Source organism: Tinamus guttatus, unplaced genomic scaffold (genome assembly GCF_059628265.1).
Source record: "Tinamus guttatus ecotype Peru unplaced genomic scaffold, ASM5962826v1 Tinamus_guttatus_pri_ptg000027l, whole genome shotgun sequence".
NCBI lineage: Eukaryota > Metazoa > Chordata > Aves > Tinamiformes > Tinamidae > Tinamus > Tinamus guttatus.
The window spans coordinates 3,511,748-3,533,451 of NW_028288561.1; the positions used below are offsets into that span (position 1 = coordinate 3,511,748).

The window sequence follows — 21,704 nt, forward strand, 5'->3', positions numbered from 1 at the left end:
GCAGTGAATTCCCTAAGCTACCAGACTCCACGTGGAGCAAACTGCTAGGCCATGAAGACACGTGGTTGCCTCTGCCAACACTACCCCGATCTGCCAGCAAGCGGCAGAGCAGACTCCATAACTCACCAGCGCCTCTTCCCGAGGGATCTGCTCGGCCAGGCAGGCTCCCATCCCCGCACAGCAGGCTGCCCACGTCTCCATGTCGCATGGCCTCGTCCTCAGCCCTCCGGACACGTGGCACCTGCCAAGGACAGAGCTGTGACTCTGCCACCCCGTGTGCCCGCTCCTCGTGGCGCTGGCCCCGCTCGCTGGCCCCACATGCCCCTCATCACCCTGCCACAGCGGGGACACACGGCACAGCACCTGGGGCCATGGTCCTGCTTTGGGAGCACCATGATATTCAGGCCAATGCTCCAGTCCACACATCAGTCAAGCCTCTACAAACGCTATTTTAGAACATGTTGGAAGTAACTCCCTTGCAAAAATACTTGTTTCCTCGTGTTTAACACAGCCTAAAGACTTACCAATCACCTCCAGCAGCGGCTCGGGCATGATGGAAACGCCAGGACCCATTCCAGGCTGCTACTGCCGTCACAGCGGGTCCCTGCAGGCCCGAGGCCACGTCCCTCTCTGCAGAAGCCTAGGAGCAAAGGCAAAGGGAGCGCTCAGCACCGAGCCCGGGGCGGCACTGGGCACAGCAGCCCTTCCCCGCTGGTGCATCAGATGGATCTGGCTAGTGATGAGGAATCAACACTGTCGCTCTGATGGGGAAAAAAGTCTGGTCATCACGTACACCAGCGGCGACCACCAGGCCAGGGCTGCGGCCCACGCGGTACGGCGGGGCCCACGGAGGGCGAACGGCCACTGCGCGGGGCCAACCCCGCGGAAAAGCCATTCGCGGGTGGGCTGCTCCGGGGGAACTGCCAAGCGGGGCCCGGTAGCAAGAAAAACCCACCTGACCCAAGGCCCTTCCCACAGCCCCACTCACCTCAGCCGCCCCGGAGCAAGAGGCCGAAAGAGGCCCGCGCAAGGCGCTTTATAGGGGCAGCGCGGACCGCCCCGAACCGCCCGGACCCGCCCCGAACCGCCCCGAACCGCCCCGCGCGCAGGCGGGAGCCGCCGCCATGTTGTCTCCTTCCGCGCTGCTTCCCGCCTTTCAGCACCTACCAAACTTCCCTGCTTGTCCCCGCAAACCGCCATTCCGGCCACGTTCCGAGAAAACACGCGTGAAGAAAGTAAATTCACACCAGGGGATTTTTAGGTGCCGCTAATGCCCTCACCAGGCCGCTCTCGGCCCGATGTGCGGTGGGGCTGGTCTGCCCCGTGCTGGGCAGCTTGGGAGGCACCGGTTCCCCTGCGATACCTGAGAGACAACGAAATATTTCACAAGCAGTGGAACTTCCAGAAGTTTAAATCGGAAAAGCAGTGTTAAAATGCTCTGCCAGTATGGGAAAATAGGATTTTTTTTTTCTTAAGAGGAAAATACAAAGTGCAGAGATGCTTAGGGATTTGTTCACAGGCATGTGCAAACACAGCGGCAAAATCAGGTCTATGACCCATTGACATTTTATCTCAGGTTTTAGTATCTAACACACTTACCATTTTACCAGGTCAAGCTGGAAGTTCACCTAAATACCTGCAGCAGCTTCTCCACAGCTCCAAAGCAGATCTTGGCAGGCCAAAACTTGAAAGCACCATTTAACTGACAGAAAATTCACTTAAATGGGGGGAACAATTGAATTTAAATTTTCCCTTCTGAAGAACAGTTCTCAGAAATCAGATGCTAAATGAAATGAAACATTGCCTTTTCAGTTGGACAAGTATTTAGGGCTAAATTTCGAAGACGAAATATTAGAAAATAGGAGCGCAGCATATGAAACCCGAAGACCATCACTGCTTCCTGCCAGGGAGTACAGAAACGGGCTGAGAAGAAGGAAGATGGTCTGTGTCCTTTTCCTTTCAAATTGCTAAACAGGTCCTAGGCAAAGCTCAGAGAAAACACTCATCATTGGCCTCGCTCTCTAGATCCCCAAATTCAATGGCAAGGGTATTTTATTCAGCATTAAGAGAGACCTCAATGGTCACAGACAGGCAAATGGCATCGCGTTTGTGTTGTACTACTTGTCCCATCGCAGCCAAAGAAAACCAGCTGTTACTTCGGGATCGAACTTCTGACTAAGAAGGGATCAGTGAAAAAAGAAAGGGACTAAACCAGTCTCCAGGTCAATGGGCGCTGTAGGATCAGTGGCAGGAGTGGCTGATGGTGCTTGAAATGTGACGAACAAGGGAAGACATTGCAAAATTGTAAACTAGCCTGGAAGCACATAATCGAGTCCCTCTGAAAATCTGTACAGGGAAGCTACAGGAGACACTGTGAAATAAGTTTGTTTTGTTTAATTCACTTATTTATCTTGCAGGATCTGAAAACATACTTAGTGCTGTGCACGTGCATATATAGACACTATAGTATGTTTGGCATATGGTTCTGCCAGTCAGCTACCATTAAAATGCTTTTTCCAAATGAAATGTGTTTGTAGGCAACTAATTCTTGAAAGCATCTTATCAAACAGGACTTGTGCAATAAATCACAATCCCATTAATCCAAGTTCAAGAACACCAAAAGATGAAAAGACAATCAAAGGAAAGACATTTTAAGAGGATTACCAGGAAAAGTAATCTTGTTATACTGTAAACCCATGTCACATGCACCACTCAAAAGGAACTATAAATATGATCTGTGTTCCCTAGCTTGTCAGGAGATGAGAAATGGGAAAGGCTTGGATATTAAACAGCTGCAGCACAGCTTAATATGGAGCTTAGTTGATTGCTGTGACTTCTGGCAGAACCACATTGAAAATCGCTGGTTAGATGAACTTGTTACTCAGGTTGGGGCTCATCATTGCAAGACTTGTGTTTGCTCTCAGGTCATTGCAGCTGCACCTGGAAGAGCCATGCGGGACACGTCACACTGTCTAACACTGCTCAGAGTGCTCAAAGCTCATGTGAGAGTTGGAAGCCAGCTAGCAATATGTACTGTGATCACAGTATCGCAGCAGCTGGAGGATGTCTTTATATCATATACAAACTGTCACATGGACGTGTTTTCAGCTTCTTCTCCATGCCAGCTTTGAGTACTAACAATCATAATGGTTGGAAAAGACCTTCACAATCCCCAAGTCCACCACCACCACCATGCCTGTTAAACCATGTCCTTAAGTGTCTCATCTACACATTGAACATACAATCAAGTGCACAAGGAAGGGGAAACGATGCAAAATGTGTTTCTGAAATCCCCCCCAAAAGACCTTGCTAATATGTGGGATCATGAGATGATTCATGTGCCAGCCTCCCATGGCTTTTGAGATGAGACCTCTGACTTCCCAAAACGCTGATCAGAACTAAACTCCAGCACCAAACGCTCTGATATTTAGGATATACCCAGTACAGATTATACTTTTCCAGCATAAAACACACTTTTCTAATAGACTTAAAAAAAATGAATGAAGAAACCATGAAAAGCCATCTTGCCTGAACTGTCAGGTCAGCAATTTCACTGTGGAACACTATGGTAATAAAAATACACCAGTCAGCACACTGAGAGCATGTTAAAAGATATCTTTATAAGCATGTGCCAAATCATACACACTAATCTTCTGGAATAAGAAAATTCCAAACACAAACTCCACAGAATGGATTAAATGGCAACAAGAAAGAAACTGCCATCAGTATAATCAAAGCCTGTGGCTAAGATTGGAAATAAATGAAGAGAGTGACCCAGTTGAGCTCCAGCAAAACAGACCTCAGGGAAATGGATTCACATTCACCAATATAATAGGCTTACACACATCTAAATGAAAATCTCTCTTTTGCTTCTACTAACTAGAAAGGCTTTTCTTCTAAAATGTAGAAATGGGTCATGAACACATGGCAGGGGTAGTGGGAACATCAGGCCAATTTGCAGCAACACATTTAGAGGTCAGCAGCTACCACGGCACGCAGAGAAATCCAAGCGTTCGATTCTTAGGACCACGAGTCTTCGACGCCGCAGGATTTCAGGCTATGACCCTTGCAGGGAGTCGCTTGGTGAGTCAGAATACTCCGCCCTGCAGAACTGGCTCCTTCAGTGATTTAATGCATCTCTTCAGGCTTGGCCTTAAAATGGATCCAAATATTTTTCACAAATTTTTCCACGCTTGGAGAAACCATTTAAAAAGGAGACAGAAAATACCATCAACTGTTTAAAGGGCCCCATGCAGGCCTGACTGCAAGCACAGCCCTAGCTCTGTCAGAAGAGTCAGTCTTGAAGCTTGCTTTTAAGAGATTTTTGTGTTCCTGGGGTAGGATTTCATAGAAAGAAGGGGGAGAGAGAAAGCATCTTTATGAAATAAAACCACTAGTAAGAAGATAGGGCTGAGTAGTACCACATAGCTAAAAGCTAAAATTTTTCTGAGTGGAAGGTGCCAATAAAAATCCCATATTTTATAAGATTTGCAAGTAGAAAAGAAAGAAAAGGTAAATCCAGGAAAAAAATGGACGCAAGGGCAACATTCCCAGGGACCTTGGCAGCATCCCTCGGGGACCCGCCAGGTCCCCCGCTGCCCGGGCAGCTCTGGCATCTTGCACTTGCTGCCTCTGCTGCCACAGCGGCGGAGGGGCTGGAAGCAGCACATTTCCTTCAGGCTTTTATCCCCTGCAGTAATGAAATAATTTGGTGGCTGCACATTTTAAGTAGATACACAGGAGTTTACGTATTAACAGCTTTAAAGAGAAACACTGACAAACTTTCTATGCGAATACAAGGGCAGTTTCAGTTACACTGAAGCTTATTTACGACAACCTCGTGATGGGTTTGTCTTTTACAGTGATGCCTTTCCTGGTTGTTTTTTTGCTAGGGAAGAGAGAAACATGGTCTTCTCCCCATTAAAATCAAGCTGCTGCGTGACAGCAGCAATGAAAGCAACACTTGACAGTCAGCTCACGGTACCCGTGCTGACAATGATGCACCTTACTGCAGTTTTCAAATGTTCAGTACAACAGCTTGGGAGATTTCTCCCATGTTAAAATGGGGGAGACAGGGATTAGTGTCTGTACAGATGAGCGGTTGTCCCCAAATGACTTTTGCATTTAGACTTTGGCGCAAAGCAAAGCGTATCAGAGGTTTTGTCCCTTAACGGAGGGCTGGGATCGCCTCCTTACAGAACACTAATCTTCCTTCAGCTAAAAAAAGCTTTTAAACATAAAAGAGAGACTATCGTCTGCTTGGAAATGGCAAAGATAATGGGCAAATACTAGCGTAGGATGAAAGCACTGAAAGCAGGCTCTGTGAAGGGTATTTTCTGCATCATTAACACAGGACATTCAAGATCTAAAACATTATCTATTGGAAGGGAGAGAATGCTTGCAATTTAAAAGCTTAAAGCTTTTTTTCATTTCAGATCAAATACAGTTTGTTGTGTTTGGATACTGCTAGTAGTATATAAAAATCATTCCTTTAGTTAGAGGATATAATACATTCTTGGATAAGTTTGATTCGCTCTCAATATGTCTTTAATTCCGATTCTGAGATCAAATCAATAATCTAGGTATTTCAGTTTGCTTCAACAACTTAGATTTTTTACCCCCAAACTCTTTCCATTGCTCATGCAGTTCCTGGGTATTAGTAAGTGTATGTATGGAATAAGCAAGACAAGGGGAGAGGACGTTGAGTATTTTCAGGTTGGCAGCAGCCTCTGGAAGAGCATTGCTTCATCTAGAGGTAAATGGAGAAGCCACCTCAGAGCAGAAGCCCTTAAGGAAGATACTCTGTTGACTCACACTGGGTGTGTTGGTTTTTTCTGCAGGCTTTCAAAATAAAAGCACTGAAACATTAACAGTTGCTTCACAAAGCCAGATTAGTAGAGTGATATGTACACTGTTCCTTACAGGAGTTAAGTTAATTCTGGAATATCCACCATTTATGCATTAGGGTAGGATAAAAGTTTTATTCTTAACACTGATCAGTAGGTTATAACGGAATTTTGGTTTGATACCTTACATAATGGTGAGAAAATTGCAGTTGAACTTCCAAGTATAGCTACATTTTAGCTCTGATATTACTAAAATTTGGCTAGAGAATTGAGAACATGAATAACCACCCTGCTGAGTACAGATTCCCCAAATTAGTTCTTTCAGAAAGCATAATCCTAATGAAATACCAGCTGTCTAGTCTTAACAAAACACAGTCTATTTGACACCAGGTGAGCCAGCATTAAAGCTTCAGCAGCAGCAACAAAATTCCATTTCAAAAATCACTGAAGGTATGGGAATGGATTTTAATATAATGGAGCAGCTATGTGTCCCAGCAATCCAGACTGTAGGCATAGTTTAGCCATCCTACAGGTCAGTATTCTCAAAAATAAACTTTGTGCAAGTCCTTCTCCAGGATCCACCAGGCTCATTTTCAGGAAGAAATCATGAGAAGCCATGAGATTGTTACTGATCTGTTTGGGGAGTCAGGATTTTCTAAAAAAAAAAAAAAAAATCCCTGACCAATTACTCTTGTTCCCCTTTTTCTTTAAGTCTTGTAGCACATCTACCAAGCCACAGCTCAGCTGCTTATGTAGAGCACTGGAGCATGAGACGTTTGACTGCAGGTCTTCAAAGGAATAGTGGCACAATGTAATTCTTTTGACAAAAGCCATGAAGGCAGCAACATACGTTTTAAGAAGAGGCACAGAGGAAAGCAGCACGAATGAAAGCTGCTAGAATTTAGACATTACCTTAAGGCTTTCTGCGTTTAGAAAGCTGTACTGAGTGCTCTCTTGCTGCTACCAGAAAATTAAGACTAGATGGCTGAAGTCTGTCAAAGTCTAGACATGGGGAAGAGTACAGGCAAATGGGACATACTCTCTGGTGAAGAAAAAAAGAGTAGTTAATGCTGCTTGGGCTCTGCTGACCCTATTGACAAGCTGAACTACTGGAAAATGGACACAAACTGCTTCCAAAGTCTGGATTCCAAAATTCTTGGCAACTTCTGAGCTTTTATGCTCTGCATTGACTTTCAGAAGTAGAATCAAAAGGCAAGTGGAAAAGCTCCAAAAGAGGATGAATCATCATTGTACCTCACATTTAATCACCTCTTCATTAACTCTATGGACTGCCTGCTTACTGTTTACCTCGGATGTCATCTGAGCACCAAATACTGCTTGTTTAATAAAGTTTCCATGTGAGAAGTTTTGTACATTACTGTGTTTGTAACAGGGACTGGAATTCAGTACCAAGGCTTTTCTGCCACGTCACCTCTTCTGTCACCCAAGCGATCGGCCTCCTCAGGTACAAGTTACTAGAACCCCCTTGGGATCAGATCCTTCTTCCACACTTTGAAGGCTTAAAGGCAGCCCCATTTGTAGAACAGTGGCCATATGATGTACAGCTTTTAGTAAATTCTGAAAAGAATCAAGATCATTACCTCAAGAGTTGTTAGCATGACAGATATGTGACCATTGTATCAGGTAAAATATTTTCCTTCTACCTGAAAGTGAAAATTTTAAAGGGAAGTTCTATGTGTCATAGCTGAAAGATATTTTAAGTGTATAATTTGATCATTTACTTAATGTACATCAGATTCTTTTGCATTGAAAATAGTAGTGTCATATTACCAAACACTTTCAGAGAAATGTACTTTTTTTTTTTCTTTACAGTGCTTGTGTTAAATTAAGGAATTAAATATGGTAATGAGGAGAAAAATATTTGTTAATCTGCTTGGGGAAAAACGACCCTAACCAATTAAGTTTTGAATACAAGAAAGCAATTTTGAAACAAATCTTATACTTGGTTTCTTTATAAACAGGCTCATTGCTGAAAGGTGAGACTTGCAGAGTGGTACCACATCCAACCTAATAAACACTGAAAATCACATTCATAAGTGCCAGCTCATTCACTGGCATGCTAAAAGGTGTTTTTTTTTTTTTTTTTGGGAGAGACAAGGACTACAAATAAAGTGTTCTACGAAGAAGGCAAATGTGGGCAAGCAGAGGCACAAAGGTGAAATGCCATGACCAGTGTGGCAGACTGGCACTGGTGTTGGTTTCCAAGTGCTGGGCAAGGGCTGCCTGCAAGACACCTCCAACTACCCTGTTTGAACTGGAGTAACTGTGGCACAAAAGCACCATATGAAACCCTAGGATTACATATTATGTGTGCTCATTCTCCCAGCCTTTGCTGCGCCAAGCAGACAGAAGACAGTGTGAAAGGCCAAGCGCTTGCAGTGCTGGGTGAAAACCACTTTCCTGTGGAAGACGCCTGGGCTCACCCGGAATCTGCGTAGGGATCTGAAGTCTTCCATCGTCTGGCTCAGATTACAGGGTCGCTCACACAGGAACCTTCTCTTAAAGAGCATCTCTAAGATGATGGTTGCATTTAACAGTATTAGAGCATAGAGGTATCTACGGTAAACTACCTTAATTAAGGTTCATACAAAACATAGCATCATTAACAAATAAATGCTGCAAGATAACCAGAAAATTAGACTCTCATTCCACCCAAAGAGAACACTACTAAGTTGCAGCAAATAAACTTAAGGAGACCGTTTACACCACTATAAGGTATATGTTTTCTAATAGAAATTGTTTGCCAAGTAATTTCTAAGTTATAAGAATTTGCAATACAAAGCCTCAGCCTAGCAAGTTTCTTTTAATTTTTAAATGTACAGCATTTGAATTCTACAAATGTAAAAAAAAAAATTTACATTTTTTTGCGCTCATAATGATCAAAATCAACTTGATTCAGTAAAATTTGGGATGTAGTTAGTGTCATCCAATTACTTCTGCTAATGCGAATAAAATGGCCGAGACATTCAGGTTTGTGAGCCTGCATGTACCGTAACTGCTTCCTATGGCACTTACTGCACACACTGCCACGGTCGTTTAGGAAGTGCTCCTACAGGTAACCAGTCAAACACACATTTAAGGTAGTTCACATCCAAATGATACACTGTCATATGTCAGTCTATGATGCCATTTTTCGTTGCTAGAAGGAAAGCTTTGTTTCCTTTTTAAAGTACTACCCTCAAAAAATTACTAAGTACAAGGCAAGGTTATGACTCAAATTACAAGCAAACAAGGAAACTTAAAAGTAGAGACTTAAACTCTGGAATTGCTCCAACCTGTTGCACCAGGTTTCTTTTCGGAATTGTAACTTTAGCTTAAGCTCCCATATATATAATACAGTTGCACTAACACATTGTGGCACAAATAACAAACTGCACCCACATTACTTTTGAATTTCCTTGACCTTGCCAGTTTGTCACATCCTCCACATTACAGTTACTCCATAACTTTACAATACCGCCCGTACTATATCACAAGCATTTCAAATCCTATAGAAAAAAAAAGCAGCCCCTGTAGTGGCATACAAGAATAAATTAACCAAAAAAATTTAGTATTACCATTTATTGGTGACAAACACTACGTTTTACTTACATTCCATGGGGAGAAAAAATTCCAGCGTAAACAATGAACTGAAGCAGTACTTAACTTGCAAGGCTATCGTGCTTTACCTGGACCATATGCAAAAAACTTTATTGCGCACAGTTCAGTGCGCAATAACACAACATCAAAAGCAACACAGTTTATATATAAACATAGGTAATTTTTTTCAGCCCTACATGGAGATGTAATTAAACAGTATAAAGCACTCAAGGAAAATCAATCTGCAGTTTTATATGCACTACATTGAGATCATATCCTGTAATGTAGTGAGCTGTGCGCCAGCTGTACACACAATCCTTAAAACATAGATCAGAGATCATATTAATTCATGTCGCAGTCAAGTTCCCCTCCCCCCCTCAAAAAAAACAAACAAAAAAAAACCCAAAAAAAGAAATTAACCAAAAATGATCAAAGTTTAAAATTCTGTAAGTGTTGTAATTCATTCAACCGTTGGAAAAACAAGCTAAGTTTGTGGAAATATTGGACTTTTAAAAAATGGTGGGCACACAATTTGTTTCCAGTGAAACATTGTTATTTCAATAAAAACAAAATAACCACATACATGGATATGATCTTCCCAAGTTAGTTCACAGATAACATGTCAGTCTCAGAAGACAAAGTTTCTAAACTGTGCTATTGTTCTAGATACAATTAAGAAACTTTTAAATGAAAATTTTATAGTGTCATTTCAATCAAAACAACATAATGAAACTAAAAATTTATCACTGTCTGAAGAAAAAGCAATGGTTATGATTTAGACACTACAGTAGGTTGTAAAGACTGTAGCACTCTAAAACAGTTAGGTTACATTAATAGGAAGCATTTGATTTTCTCTGGTGCTTTCACGTATGGGTCCAGTCAAAAGCCTTTTTAGGCAGTGCTGTCCAGTGTTTGTCCCAAAGTGTTTGAGTTAGCCGGTTTGAGAAGAGGGTCACTTTCCATTTCTTGTTTCACACATCTGCAAATGAGAAAACACTTTTTACTTCGAATATAAAACAATTTCCACCAACAAGACATTTCTAAACTTGAGGCACGGGATTTGATGCACATATGACAATTTGTTTGCATATAACTTTTTTAATTAGTACTTCGCTAGTTGCACCATTTTGGTAGGTTAGGTAAAAACAGTCTAATTTGTTTTCTTTTTTTCTCAAAGAGAATAATTTGCAAACCATCCATGTCTGTTGTGCTGAAATGAAGCTGTGAAACTTATACATTCTTTACAATTTACACACAAAAGATTTCTAGAAAAAGGGGTGCAGGTCTAACTTAAGCACCCTGAAAAAGTCACACTATTTACAAAACTGTAAAACAAGTTTTAGCAGAGACATCACCTAATCAGAATTGCTGTATTATCATAGCTAGTACATTTGATCTACTTGCCCCTGCACTGAGCCTAGTCACTTACAGTTGACACATTAAAAATTATAAGCTTGATTATAAAACCTACCCTCTCGGCCTTCCCAAGAAGATAAGAGCCCTTGGTATTTTAAGTTTCTGGTAAAGAAAAGCCCTCACATTTTGTTTAACACATCATAAGGTCACAGCTTTCCATTAATGCAAGGGAAAGTCAATGTGTCACAATCAACTGCTTTGCACTTTTCACTCACACAGACATTGGTCCATTTCCTGTTCTTGGCATCTCTGTGGTTTGTTGGTCCAACTCAGACAGCAACTTTAAAATGTTCAATGCAGCCTAAAGAAAAGAGAATTCAATAATCCAACTTGTATCCATATAATTTATTCACTTACAACTGAGCAAATACTCTAACTTTGGTAGTATATTTATTAAGATGAGAAATTCTGGTGAAAAAATGCAATGCTGTAAAATTTCATCTTACTAAATTAAACTCTACAAGGGTGCTGTGGCTACAGGTTCCCATTGGTTTTAGTGGGAAAAAATAATTCTGCAGTATTACTAGTAACTTCGAAAAAGATGCAGAATTAGTAACGGCTCAAACTGTAGAGAGATTAGGTAAAGAACATTAAAATAAACAGAAACAAAAAGTCCTTTTGTGGAAAAAGGGAAGACATTATGCAAGAATCTGAAATTAGATATAGAAAGGGCACGTGTGGCTATTTCAAAGAGTATTTTGTCAGTATGAAAGCTGAACATCTGAAGAGAGGAAGGTCCCCACACTGGTGCAGCCACATGTAACCTGCAAAGTAGCAGTGATTTTCCCTTTACCTATTACACTGACTTGTGTGCTTGGTATTGCAGGAGCTCTTTATCAACAGATGTAGACACAGGCATGAAAATATCAGAATTAAGTGACAACTGTATCAAAGAAATCTCTATCAAAATATAATCATTATAAGATTATACTAATTAGCACAAAAATTAATACAGCTGCTTTTTTAAAAAAATAACTTTAATTAGTTATTACAAACTCTTATTTTAGTTAGTTTGCAGTCTGCGTAGCTCACCACTGGATACCAAAAGAACTAAATACTTTTCCAACTGTAGTAGGGTACATATTGCCAACAGTATGCAAGGTATTTTATAGACTGACCTGAAGACAAAGTCCCTTACAGTTTACAGTCTAGAAGATTCATTCTCTCACAAAGAAATATTTCAGCTACTGTTAATAAAAGATCTTCTTTATAAAGGGAGTGTAACAGATTTACAGTGTCTCCTGCTATCTAATGGTGAACTGCATTTCTTTCATTCTGGATTCTGTTCCAGCAGAAAGTCTGGTAACATGAACAAGAGTATTACAGTTCCTAGTGAGATATCAGCCCATTAGAGAATAATAAAACAGTGTCAAGTTTTTACTTTTTAAAAGCTCTTATATATGTGTATATCTATATCTATCTATTATAGATATAGATATATCTATCTATTATCTATATAGATATATCTATAGATAGATCTATCTATTATATCTATAGATATATCTATCTATCTATAGATATATCTATTATAGATAGATAGATATATACACATATATACACATATATATATTTATGTACTCATTACAAAGTGCTCATGCAACTAATAGCAAGGTAAAGCAAATGTATTTTGTGTAGACCAGAATTCTGAGTGTAAATTAAGCATTTTAAAGATTACATCTACAGCTACAGAGTATTAGAATGTAGTATTTTTCCTTCGTTATTTCAGCAAATTTTGATATATTAGACAAAATTCAGCCAAAACAACATTTTACATTTTATTTGTTAAATAAAACAGCCATTCAACATGGCATCTTGGGCTATCGGCTGCACCCCTTAGCTCACAGAGGTCTAAAGAGGAAGCGTTTGGCAACATTCATCATACCATGTCGTGGCAGGATTCTACATCCTTCCCAATTCCATGGCTGATCAGTGGTGGCTGAGAGGAACAGTTTATAAGAGATACAAACTCATTCTTGTTATTTTTTGGAAAGTCTTTGTATTCAACCTGAAAAAAAAGAAAATAATGTCATTATTTTCAGTTAATGAAGGAAACATATGTCATTTGCTAGGTATTTTCTGTCAATATATGAAGCCAAAATCCCGTTTACACTTATCTCCTGTTAACCAGTAGGACTATGTACTTTGAAGCCTGATTGCAATAGTTTGAGCAATCCTGACAGCTTTGCAAGTCCTCTGAATAGAAGTCACTATATAAAAATGATTGCTGCTGCAAGCTGTATTCTGATTGTAGCTACCTGCATTTAAATTTTTTCCTATTATACAATTATTATCCATGGAGCTCCTTTACACATTTATCAAGTAACTGAAAGGCAATTCTAACTAAAGGTATTATACACAAAATGCACAATTTACAGCAAATATTAGTTTATCAAAGATTTTTTCAAAGAACTGAATTCAGATCAGCCAATTTGAGTTCACATTACATTCCCACATCTTGAAAATTCTCAGAAAATGGTATTTTCAATTGCATGTTTCAAATAGACTCCAAAGTAGCACTGAATTAAGGCTGAGGATGTAGCATGGATATGCATATTTGGATATTAAATAAAGAACTGGGAATTTCACTATGCTTCCTGGGTGAAGTGAAACGTTTACATGAACTTCAGCTTAAACGGCCTCAAAATAAGTCAAGAGCAGAACTAAAGAAGCTTTAAACAAACAACAGGCCTCGGCCTTGGAAGAACTCTTGCAACACTGAACATTTACCTGGATTCCTTGAACATTGGAAAGATAGTCCAGCTGCTCAGAGGGCCTCGTAAGTGGTCCGTGGGGTACGTGGCCTGACGAGTTGTTATTTTTTAAGATGGTCTCAGCAGTAGGAGAAGTACCACCATAGAGTAGCTCTCTAGCAATCATCGCGGTTACTGTGGCCTTGGCAGGGTTTGGGGCTGCCCTACTGAACTCTTTGGCGTGGTGTCCTTGACTGGCTCCTACAGCTTGTGCAACCTCGGGGACCATGGGAAGGATTCCAGCGGGAAGCTGCTGATGGCTGAGATAAGGCATCCTAAACTCGTCGTCTTTACTACCTAGAGAGAGGCACAGATTAAACAGATGCCAGCTATTTCTGTGAGGCCTTTTGCAGGTGCGTAAAATCACCTGAAGTACAGGCACTTTTGGGTTTTTTTTCCAAATTACTTTTGAAACACTAACAAATTTAATGAACTTGATTCACCTTTATTGGGTCACCACCAAGACAGAGTTTGCTTACTGAATAAATGATCTGGGGTAACATCTGCTTCTGCCAAAGGAGAGCATTTACCTCCAGGTTAGTCAAGCTTACCGACATCTCAGACAGTTGCAACCACATTCTAGATGTATCTTTTGGTTTCAGAATCTTTTATTTCATCATTTAAACTGTAGAAGCAAATAATGACACCATCAAATGGTCAGAGCCACTGCTGAATATTGTAAAGACAGTGACAAGACAGTCCACAAACTTTACATTCCATATTGTCAAAAGTTAGAGCAGGTTGGTAAGATTGAAAGTAAAACCAGCAAAGTATGAAAAAAGTAGGAGTCACTGCATCAAATATTTAACCTCCAGCAACTGATTGCAACTTATTAACACTGGAGCATAAATTAGATTTAGGATAGCAATACTTTTTTTTTTTATTTATTTTATTTTTTATTACAAGGAACAAATGTAACACAGAAATGTTAAAAATTCAAGAGGTGTGCTTAAGAAAGATGGGGAAAACAGTGCGACTGGAATAAAAACAGCAGTCAGCATTATGGCAGAGTAGATAACTGAGCTGTTACAAGTCTCAGGATGAAAGCCAAAATCTGTAGACGGTAGAAAAGGGAATACAAAGCAGGGATGGCAAAGTTTGAGTAACAAGCCAGGAAGTGTATCTGTTTCATTTCTGCTGATGATCTAAGGAGCCTGTTCCCTTGACCAGTGTTGAGTCTAGCCCCAAGAATTCACTCTTGCCCTAGAAAGCCCTAGGCCCTGATTAAAGCCTGCCTAAACGTCCCTTGGATACAGGCAATAAGCCAGGAAGCTGCAGGTAGCAGCAGATGAACCTCTACCAACTGCTCAGCTGACCCATTAGCACAGATTTCCTTTTTGCTCAGCCATCTCCTTCCCCTCGAGGAGGTGCCAAGCAAGCCAAATACTGTATGAGTTGGAAGGAATAAGCACTTTGGGACGTGAGCCAAACTCTCCCAGGGTGTGGATCTAGTCTGCAGGATGGCAGGTGCCAATCTCTGCTTGCTACAGCGACGATGGGACCAAGAAGCTTATCTTACATACACCCCCTAGTACTTCTCTCAATAACGCTACTTACTAGATGAAGTCTCTTCAGAACCTGGCTCAAAAAAGGTTACTTTTCTTCCATCACCTGTTTTCTTCACTGGTGTCTAAAAAAAAAAAAAAAAAAACGGTGAAAGCTCCCTTATTTTTTTATGTTTTAAAATCTTCAAGATACAGCTGACCCGACTAAACAAAGCTTTAATAAGAGTTTATTATTCAAAAACCTGAACCATTACATAGTTGTCAAGAACGAGATGAGTTCTTACGCACTAAATGACTAAAATTATTTCCCTACAGACTGGAGATAAGAATGGACATACTGAAAGAATATTACCTTCTCTTCTGTCTTTAATGCTGGCTTTGGAGGTTGAGGTTGAGGGACTTTGAAACCTAGAAGTTCCAACATATTTTCAGCTGCATTGCGTTTAGCAACTTTTTTGTTCGTGCCCATTCCTTCAGCTGTGTGTACACCAACTTTCACCTGGACAAAACAGAAGGCAAAAGAACAGAAATTCTTACAAAAGTGGCATTAGGATTCAATCATTAGTTATCCGTGTTTCAAGTAATCATTAACAGTTATTGTTATTCTAATCAAGCATTGCTTAGATCATTGACTTCCAAGGATAAAAGTAAATAGAAGTGGTATCATCTGTATTTCATTATCCCATGCTGGCTCCAGCTTAAGTACTCGAGACTGGTATCATGGTAGATGTAAACTTTCTAAAGTTAAAGGTTTAGCAGATTTCTTAATGTACTGAAGGAACAACAACTACTATTTCTGCTTAGCAGTTCTTTTCCTGCCTTGGCCAGATCAGGAAAGAGAACTGGAGAATGCGCTTTGACTACTGAAGGCTTATATTTAGAATGAAGAATACTACTATGTATTGGAATATGCAGAGTGCTGCATTGTAAAGCAAAACAAAATTTGAGGGAAGAGTAAATGAAGGATTTTCACATTCCTACTAATAAAACCTACTTTTAAAAAATACAGGCAGCACAGTATCTCTTACCAGTAGCTTATTTTTCCTGCTAGTTAAATGTATTAGCAAGTCACAACAAACTTTCAGTGCCCTATGCAATTGTTTTCACACAATTTGGATCATCTTTCTTGAAGCCTAATCATGCTTGAACAGAACCCACCAGGCATTTTCTTAATAAAGTTCACAAAAGTAAAAGAATCTGTAATTCTGCAACACTTGTTAATCATTGGGACAATCTCATTATGACAGCCAAAAAAGTAAGACAAAGCCAAGCAACTAAAATTCTCAAATTAACATACAAACCTGCATAACAAATTCCCTGCGCCTTGGAAGACCACGTTCTGTGATGAGCATGTACTCTGGTTCCTTCTCTTTCTTGGCCTGCTGTATCTGGGCAAGTCTGCTAATAGGATTCATTCCTTGACCATATTCTGGACTTGTTTGCAGCTAAGTAGAATAATGTTTAGGAAATAAGCCAACACTCTGTGAATATTTGATTTAATATACAAAATGCAGTGTGCCAATAAACTCATTCATCTCTAGGAATTATAGACACTAAAACAAAAGCTGCTTAATAAACTCCATCACAGCCAGAGGAAAATGTTCAAATCATTTGGCTGTCCTGTTAGAGTTGACCACACATAACCTAAGACTGGGAAGAATTTCACATTTTTTAATCAGATTATATTAGGAAGGGTAAAGCTTCACTAGAATTTGGAAAGTAGAATAAGTCAAAACCCCAGACTGCAAACTGTAAAGTCTTAAGCCTTGAAGGTCAGAGCTTGATTTCTATAGACCACCCCTTCTTTTATATGGTTTCTCTTTGATCTTGAATTTACTGTAACCATTGTTTTCCTACTGTAGCAATGGTGTAGGAACCCCATTTAGAGTAGGTGCAAAATATCATCATACCTGTAACACCAGACTGCTAATTAATATTTAGCACTTGAGGAGTGTTTATAATCGACCTAAGAATGTCTCTCATCTGAGGATAATTTACAACAGTTGGATTCAATCTATTAAAGTAGTGGATTTCAATCTACCAAAGTAGTCTCTTACCTTCACTATTGATTTTGTTTTCTTTTTGATTCGTGGCTTCATTTTCTCAACTGTAGGGAGAGGTGGCAATTTTTTCAGTTCTTCTAGGACTGCTATTGCAGCATTTTTCTTAGAGATCTTCTTGCTCTTTCCTTCACCTTCACCCATGAATTCTCCTACTGACACCTTGGTTACAAAGCTCTTCATATGGGGAGGACCACTTTCCTTAGTCACCTGTTTCAGAGGGAAAAACTGAGTGAAAGCGTGATAAACACTTATTAAAAATGGTAGGGCACATTGTTTATAGCAAACTTAAGAACTATGGGGAAAGGGAATATACATTCTCATAGCTATCTAAGTCATGCTCACTCTAATAATGCAACTCAAACAAAAATATACTTTAAACTTTAAAAGGTTCATTTACAGCAAACAGTAAATAATATTTACATATTAGTAATGCTTTTTTTTTTAATTTACTGATTTACCCTTTTAATAAAAAATTACAATTGCTCTGTTTCATGAACGTGTATCTCCACCTGATTAGCATCAGCTCATCATTAAATGTTTCATATTACATTAACAGATCAATAAAAGGAAAGAAATTCTTCAGGATCCAGCATTTTAATTCAGCTCAAGAATTCTTCAGGTATCTACAGGTCAGCTGCCTAATACTGATTTATTCTTTAACTCCATTCTTAACACATCATACTTCAAAGTTAAATTAGAGACAAAAAGAATGAATTAAGAACTTCTACCCACAACTGGCTTTTTTTTTTGTGACAATATATTTTTTTTTTTACTGATGATGCTAATGCTAATCTGCAAGAATTGAAATCTTCATACAGAATTTCATAAAACAGTTTCAGAAGCAATTTAATTAAACACAATTTCATTTTTTTTTACTAGAACAACTCAGTTGAATGAAATATCACTATTCCAGCTCACAGGCAACACAATAAATTAATATTTTAGTATAACAAAGATGTTCCTATGGAAGTTACTGATTTAAGATAACTAAAATGATTGAGGAGGGGCAAAGAGGCAGCAAGCAGCCAGGCCAAAGGGAAAGGAAAGTAAGATGCACATGAGGTCAGCTCATGGCAAGAAAAGAAACCTACTGAGATTCTGCAGCTTGCAAGTAGTCCACATCAGTGCTTAGTTAAGTAAATACTTCCATAAATAATTTTTCAGAGTTTCACTCATTTGCCTTGACTCTGTACTCCAATATTCTAATCATTAGTGTGGAGCTGTGTTTTGTTTCTTGACTTTAAAATGTATTTTTTTTTTCCAAAAAGTTTGGACAAAAGATTGCACAGACAATTACAGCATAGCTGTTCACTCATACTATTGATTTTAGTGTGTGAATTTGAACTTTTTTTCTTTCTCTCCCTTCACCATAAAAGCTCTGAGACAATCAGAGTGACTGTCAAAGGTGGTAAAAGGATATTCACAACTAACAAGGCATGTTAAGAGTCAGTTGTTTGGGTTATCTGAGACAGAGGCTACTTAAATTATTGTGTACCCTTAGTATTCTAGTAAAAAACAAATCTAGAGCTTGTAAAATAAACATACCTCAAAATTCACAGGCAAGTTCCTTTTAAGTGCAATCTCAAAAACTTGGCTTATTTCAGATTTATTGAGATTTTCATCATCTGGTTCTTTTCCGTTAACCTAAAAGAAGCATACTCTATTTAAAATAAAGATCCTATTAAATGGAATTCTACTCATCCAACCAGTTTATTGAACTCTCAAATTTTAAGTAGCCTGACCTTTACTGCTGTTTTACATGAATGTGTAAAAATGCAGCATGCATACTACAGAATTGAAGTTTAAGTACCTCGTTTAAGGTGTATGTGTAAGAGCTAGTAAACCTTCATGTTTGCATGTGCTCAGTACAATGAAGAATAAATGGAATAAGGGCCAATAGGCTCTAAATCTATTTATAGAAGGATAAACTGAGGTTTTAAATGAATTGATTTCCAAATGGAAGTACCTTTATGAAATACTATTTACATATGCTGATTGGACATTTGTACCAAAAGCACTAAGACAGGATCAGATAAGAGAAAGGGCAGGAAAATTAAAGATTCTGAGAATGGGACCAATATGAATAAATGATGCTAATTAGACCTTGGCATAGCCCTCCTGTCTTTCAACACGCTCCCTTGCAAGTCTCTATCTACAGATTTCTCCTCTGAATGAACAACATACTATGAACAACTTGCCTTAAATCCCGTGGTGCACATCAGTGTCGTCTCACACCTACTGAGAGGACAGTAGTGCCAGCTGGAGCTGACCTACAGGCACTTTTATGGATCACCACGTAAAATTGTGATTGTGATTCCAAAAATGTCCTCCCTGATGTTGATAACAACATGAGCTAAGAAAGCATGGTAACAGCAACAGGGACATCGTAAGACTAAGTGGCCCGCAGCGACGTTGGAAAGATTGTGACAGAGGTGAACAGCAACAATTTCACTGATTATCTCAGGCCACAGTAGTGGTTATGCCACTGGGTTACCAAAATGATTATATATTTTATTGGAGCAGCAGAAATATGCTAGAGAGATGGCATCAATTAAAAGTCATTTTGATGGCAGCAAGCATCCTTAATGTCCATTACTAACAAATTACAGCCAAACATGACAGAATACTGTTTTTTTTTTTTCTTTCCCTAATAGCTTGTTCTTCGCTTACAGCAACCTCTTCCAAAATAAATCAAATTAATCTGGGTTTCCACTCCTTCCCACGGCCCCATCAGATTTTTACACTGTTCTTATGGATTGGCCTTGCATTTCAGGTCTGCTTCAGACCTTCTGCTTCCAAAGAGCACACACAGCCCAATATCCTTTTTAGAATGAAAACATCTGCTCTAGCTGATCTTGTATTATCACCACCGGATACAGTCTCCAAACTCTGAGCTAGATGAGCACAAAGCAGAACCCTCAGGACTGCTGGGGCCACAGGATGGCACCAGCCCCCGTGCCCTACAGAACACCAGAAGCACTGGGGGAACCGCAGGCCTCGGCAGATGATATTGGGTGAAATTAAGATCAAAAATAGGAGTCAAGAGTCTCGGCCATCAAATTCTAATACCCATTTCATATGCAAGCGCTTCATTAAAAACTGAATAGCATCATATACCCAGAAAAATTATTTGAACTTTTAGACCCTAATAAAATAAGCCCTTAATTGTTACAGAAAGCTTAGCATCAGCACCTCTACGAATGGCTTGTCATGGTCTTTGCTCTCAAAACATTAACAAAATCACTTCAACTACAAGTGTTTTCCTCCTCCTTATAATTTTAGATTTATTCTAGTTTTCCAAAACAATTTACAAATTCCTATCTTTTTCCTCACTAAAATGACCAACCAGGTCTTGTCTATCAGATTATATTTTTTCCATTTAAAATCCTTTCAAGAGAACATGAGGGAAGAAATACTAAGAAATTATCTGATATACTATGGTGTACATTCTTGATATATTCCAACTGTGCTCATACTGTTTAAAGCACAGAGATTTATTCTTAAGTATACTTATCTGAGTAAGTTAAAAGCAAACTATGAATTAGCAGATGATAGCTATATTGCAAATTATTTTGCCTGTACTAGAGCTCTGGCTCAGATTATTTTATAAATCAAAGATAATATGCACATTCTCCCTCTTCCTCCTCCCGTACCTAAAGGCAGATGATCTATGAGGCTTCTGCTTTTAAAATAGTTTGCATGTGCACAGACTAAACTCTCCAAGGGATCTATGCCTGTAAATCAAATAGGAGATCACAAACATTTACTACTCTTACTTTCATCAGTTTGTTCATTTTTTTTACAAGTGAAAAATCTGCTGTACGACCTTAATTTGCCTCCATTCTATACATGCATTATAATCTTCCTTCTTATGATCTTACATTATTTATCCTTCAAGGGTCTTGCCTCACTGAACACAAGAATGAACAGCGCCCACTTAGCGGTAAAATACTCCCTATTTTAACAACTGCGTGTCCACTGCAAAAATAAATTCATATTATGAAGACAATAATTCCTTCATTGACGTCTGTAACAAAATATTTGAAAGCCACAAATATTAATGAAGTACTCAAATACCAAATCTGAAATGCCAAATATCTGACTTTTTGGAGTGCTTATATAACATAGCACTTTGCATTCAAAGGACTGTTCTCCTTAAACATAGTTGCACTTCTCATTGCTCAGCTTGCAGACAAGGCAGACGACAGTAAAATGCCAAGCCCACGTTTCATGTGGAATTTTAGTTTAAAGGAATGGTCCAGCATCTCTATGGCAGGAGTCACAATGCAAACTGTTTTATTCTGAAAATAATTAATTTCACTGTCTTGCAATTTCTTGTCTCATTCATTATAGTACTGCTCTTGCTACCTGGTTACGTAAACATAATTACACTGAAGACCTCACATCTTTAAACACAAGGCTACAAATATTCAGAAAGTCATCTCCACATAAAACTTTCCTCAAAAAGTGAACAGAAAAAAAAAAAAAAATCAGTTCCATGCCATCAGAGGATTTTCTGCACAG

The 21,704-nt window shown here is 39.3% G+C and overlaps 1 protein-coding gene and 1 non-coding gene across 6 annotated transcripts in view; both read right to left on the reverse strand.

Moving 5' to 3' along the window:
- Positions 1 to 710: 710 nt before the first annotated feature.
- Positions 711 to 799, reverse strand: LOC148596173 (small nucleolar SNORD12/SNORD106). Its single transcript, XR_015913633.1, has one exon. It is a non-coding gene; the product is annotated as a small nucleolar SNORD12/SNORD106 (small nucleolar RNA).
- Positions 800 to 9,413: 8,614 nt separating this feature from the next.
- The window catches only part of STAU1 (staufen double-stranded RNA binding protein 1), a 30,336-nt gene continuing 18,045 nt past the window's right edge, over positions 9,414 to 21,704 (reverse strand). For 2 of the 5 annotated variants that reach the window (XM_088528644.1, XM_088528637.1), the window contains 9 exons: positions 18,726 to 18,824; positions 17,175 to 17,405; positions 16,419 to 16,562; positions 15,470 to 15,616; positions 15,170 to 15,242; positions 13,590 to 13,909; positions 12,745 to 12,867; positions 11,078 to 11,163; positions 9,414 to 10,425 (listed from right to left, as the gene is read on the reverse strand). In XM_088528644.1, coding sequence (XP_088384770.1) covers positions 10,338 to 10,425; positions 11,078 to 11,163; positions 12,745 to 12,867; positions 13,590 to 13,909; positions 15,170 to 15,242; positions 15,470 to 15,616; positions 16,419 to 16,562; positions 17,175 to 17,405; positions 18,726 to 18,824 — 1,311 coding nt within the window. In that variant the 3' untranslated portion in view covers positions 9,414 to 10,337. The remainder of the gene's footprint in view (positions 10,426 to 11,077; positions 11,164 to 12,744; positions 12,868 to 13,589; positions 13,910 to 15,169; positions 15,243 to 15,469; positions 15,617 to 16,418; positions 16,563 to 17,174; positions 17,406 to 18,725; positions 18,825 to 21,704) is intronic. The other 3 variants (XM_088528651.1, XM_088528659.1, XM_088528667.1) reach the window with 3 other exon arrangements.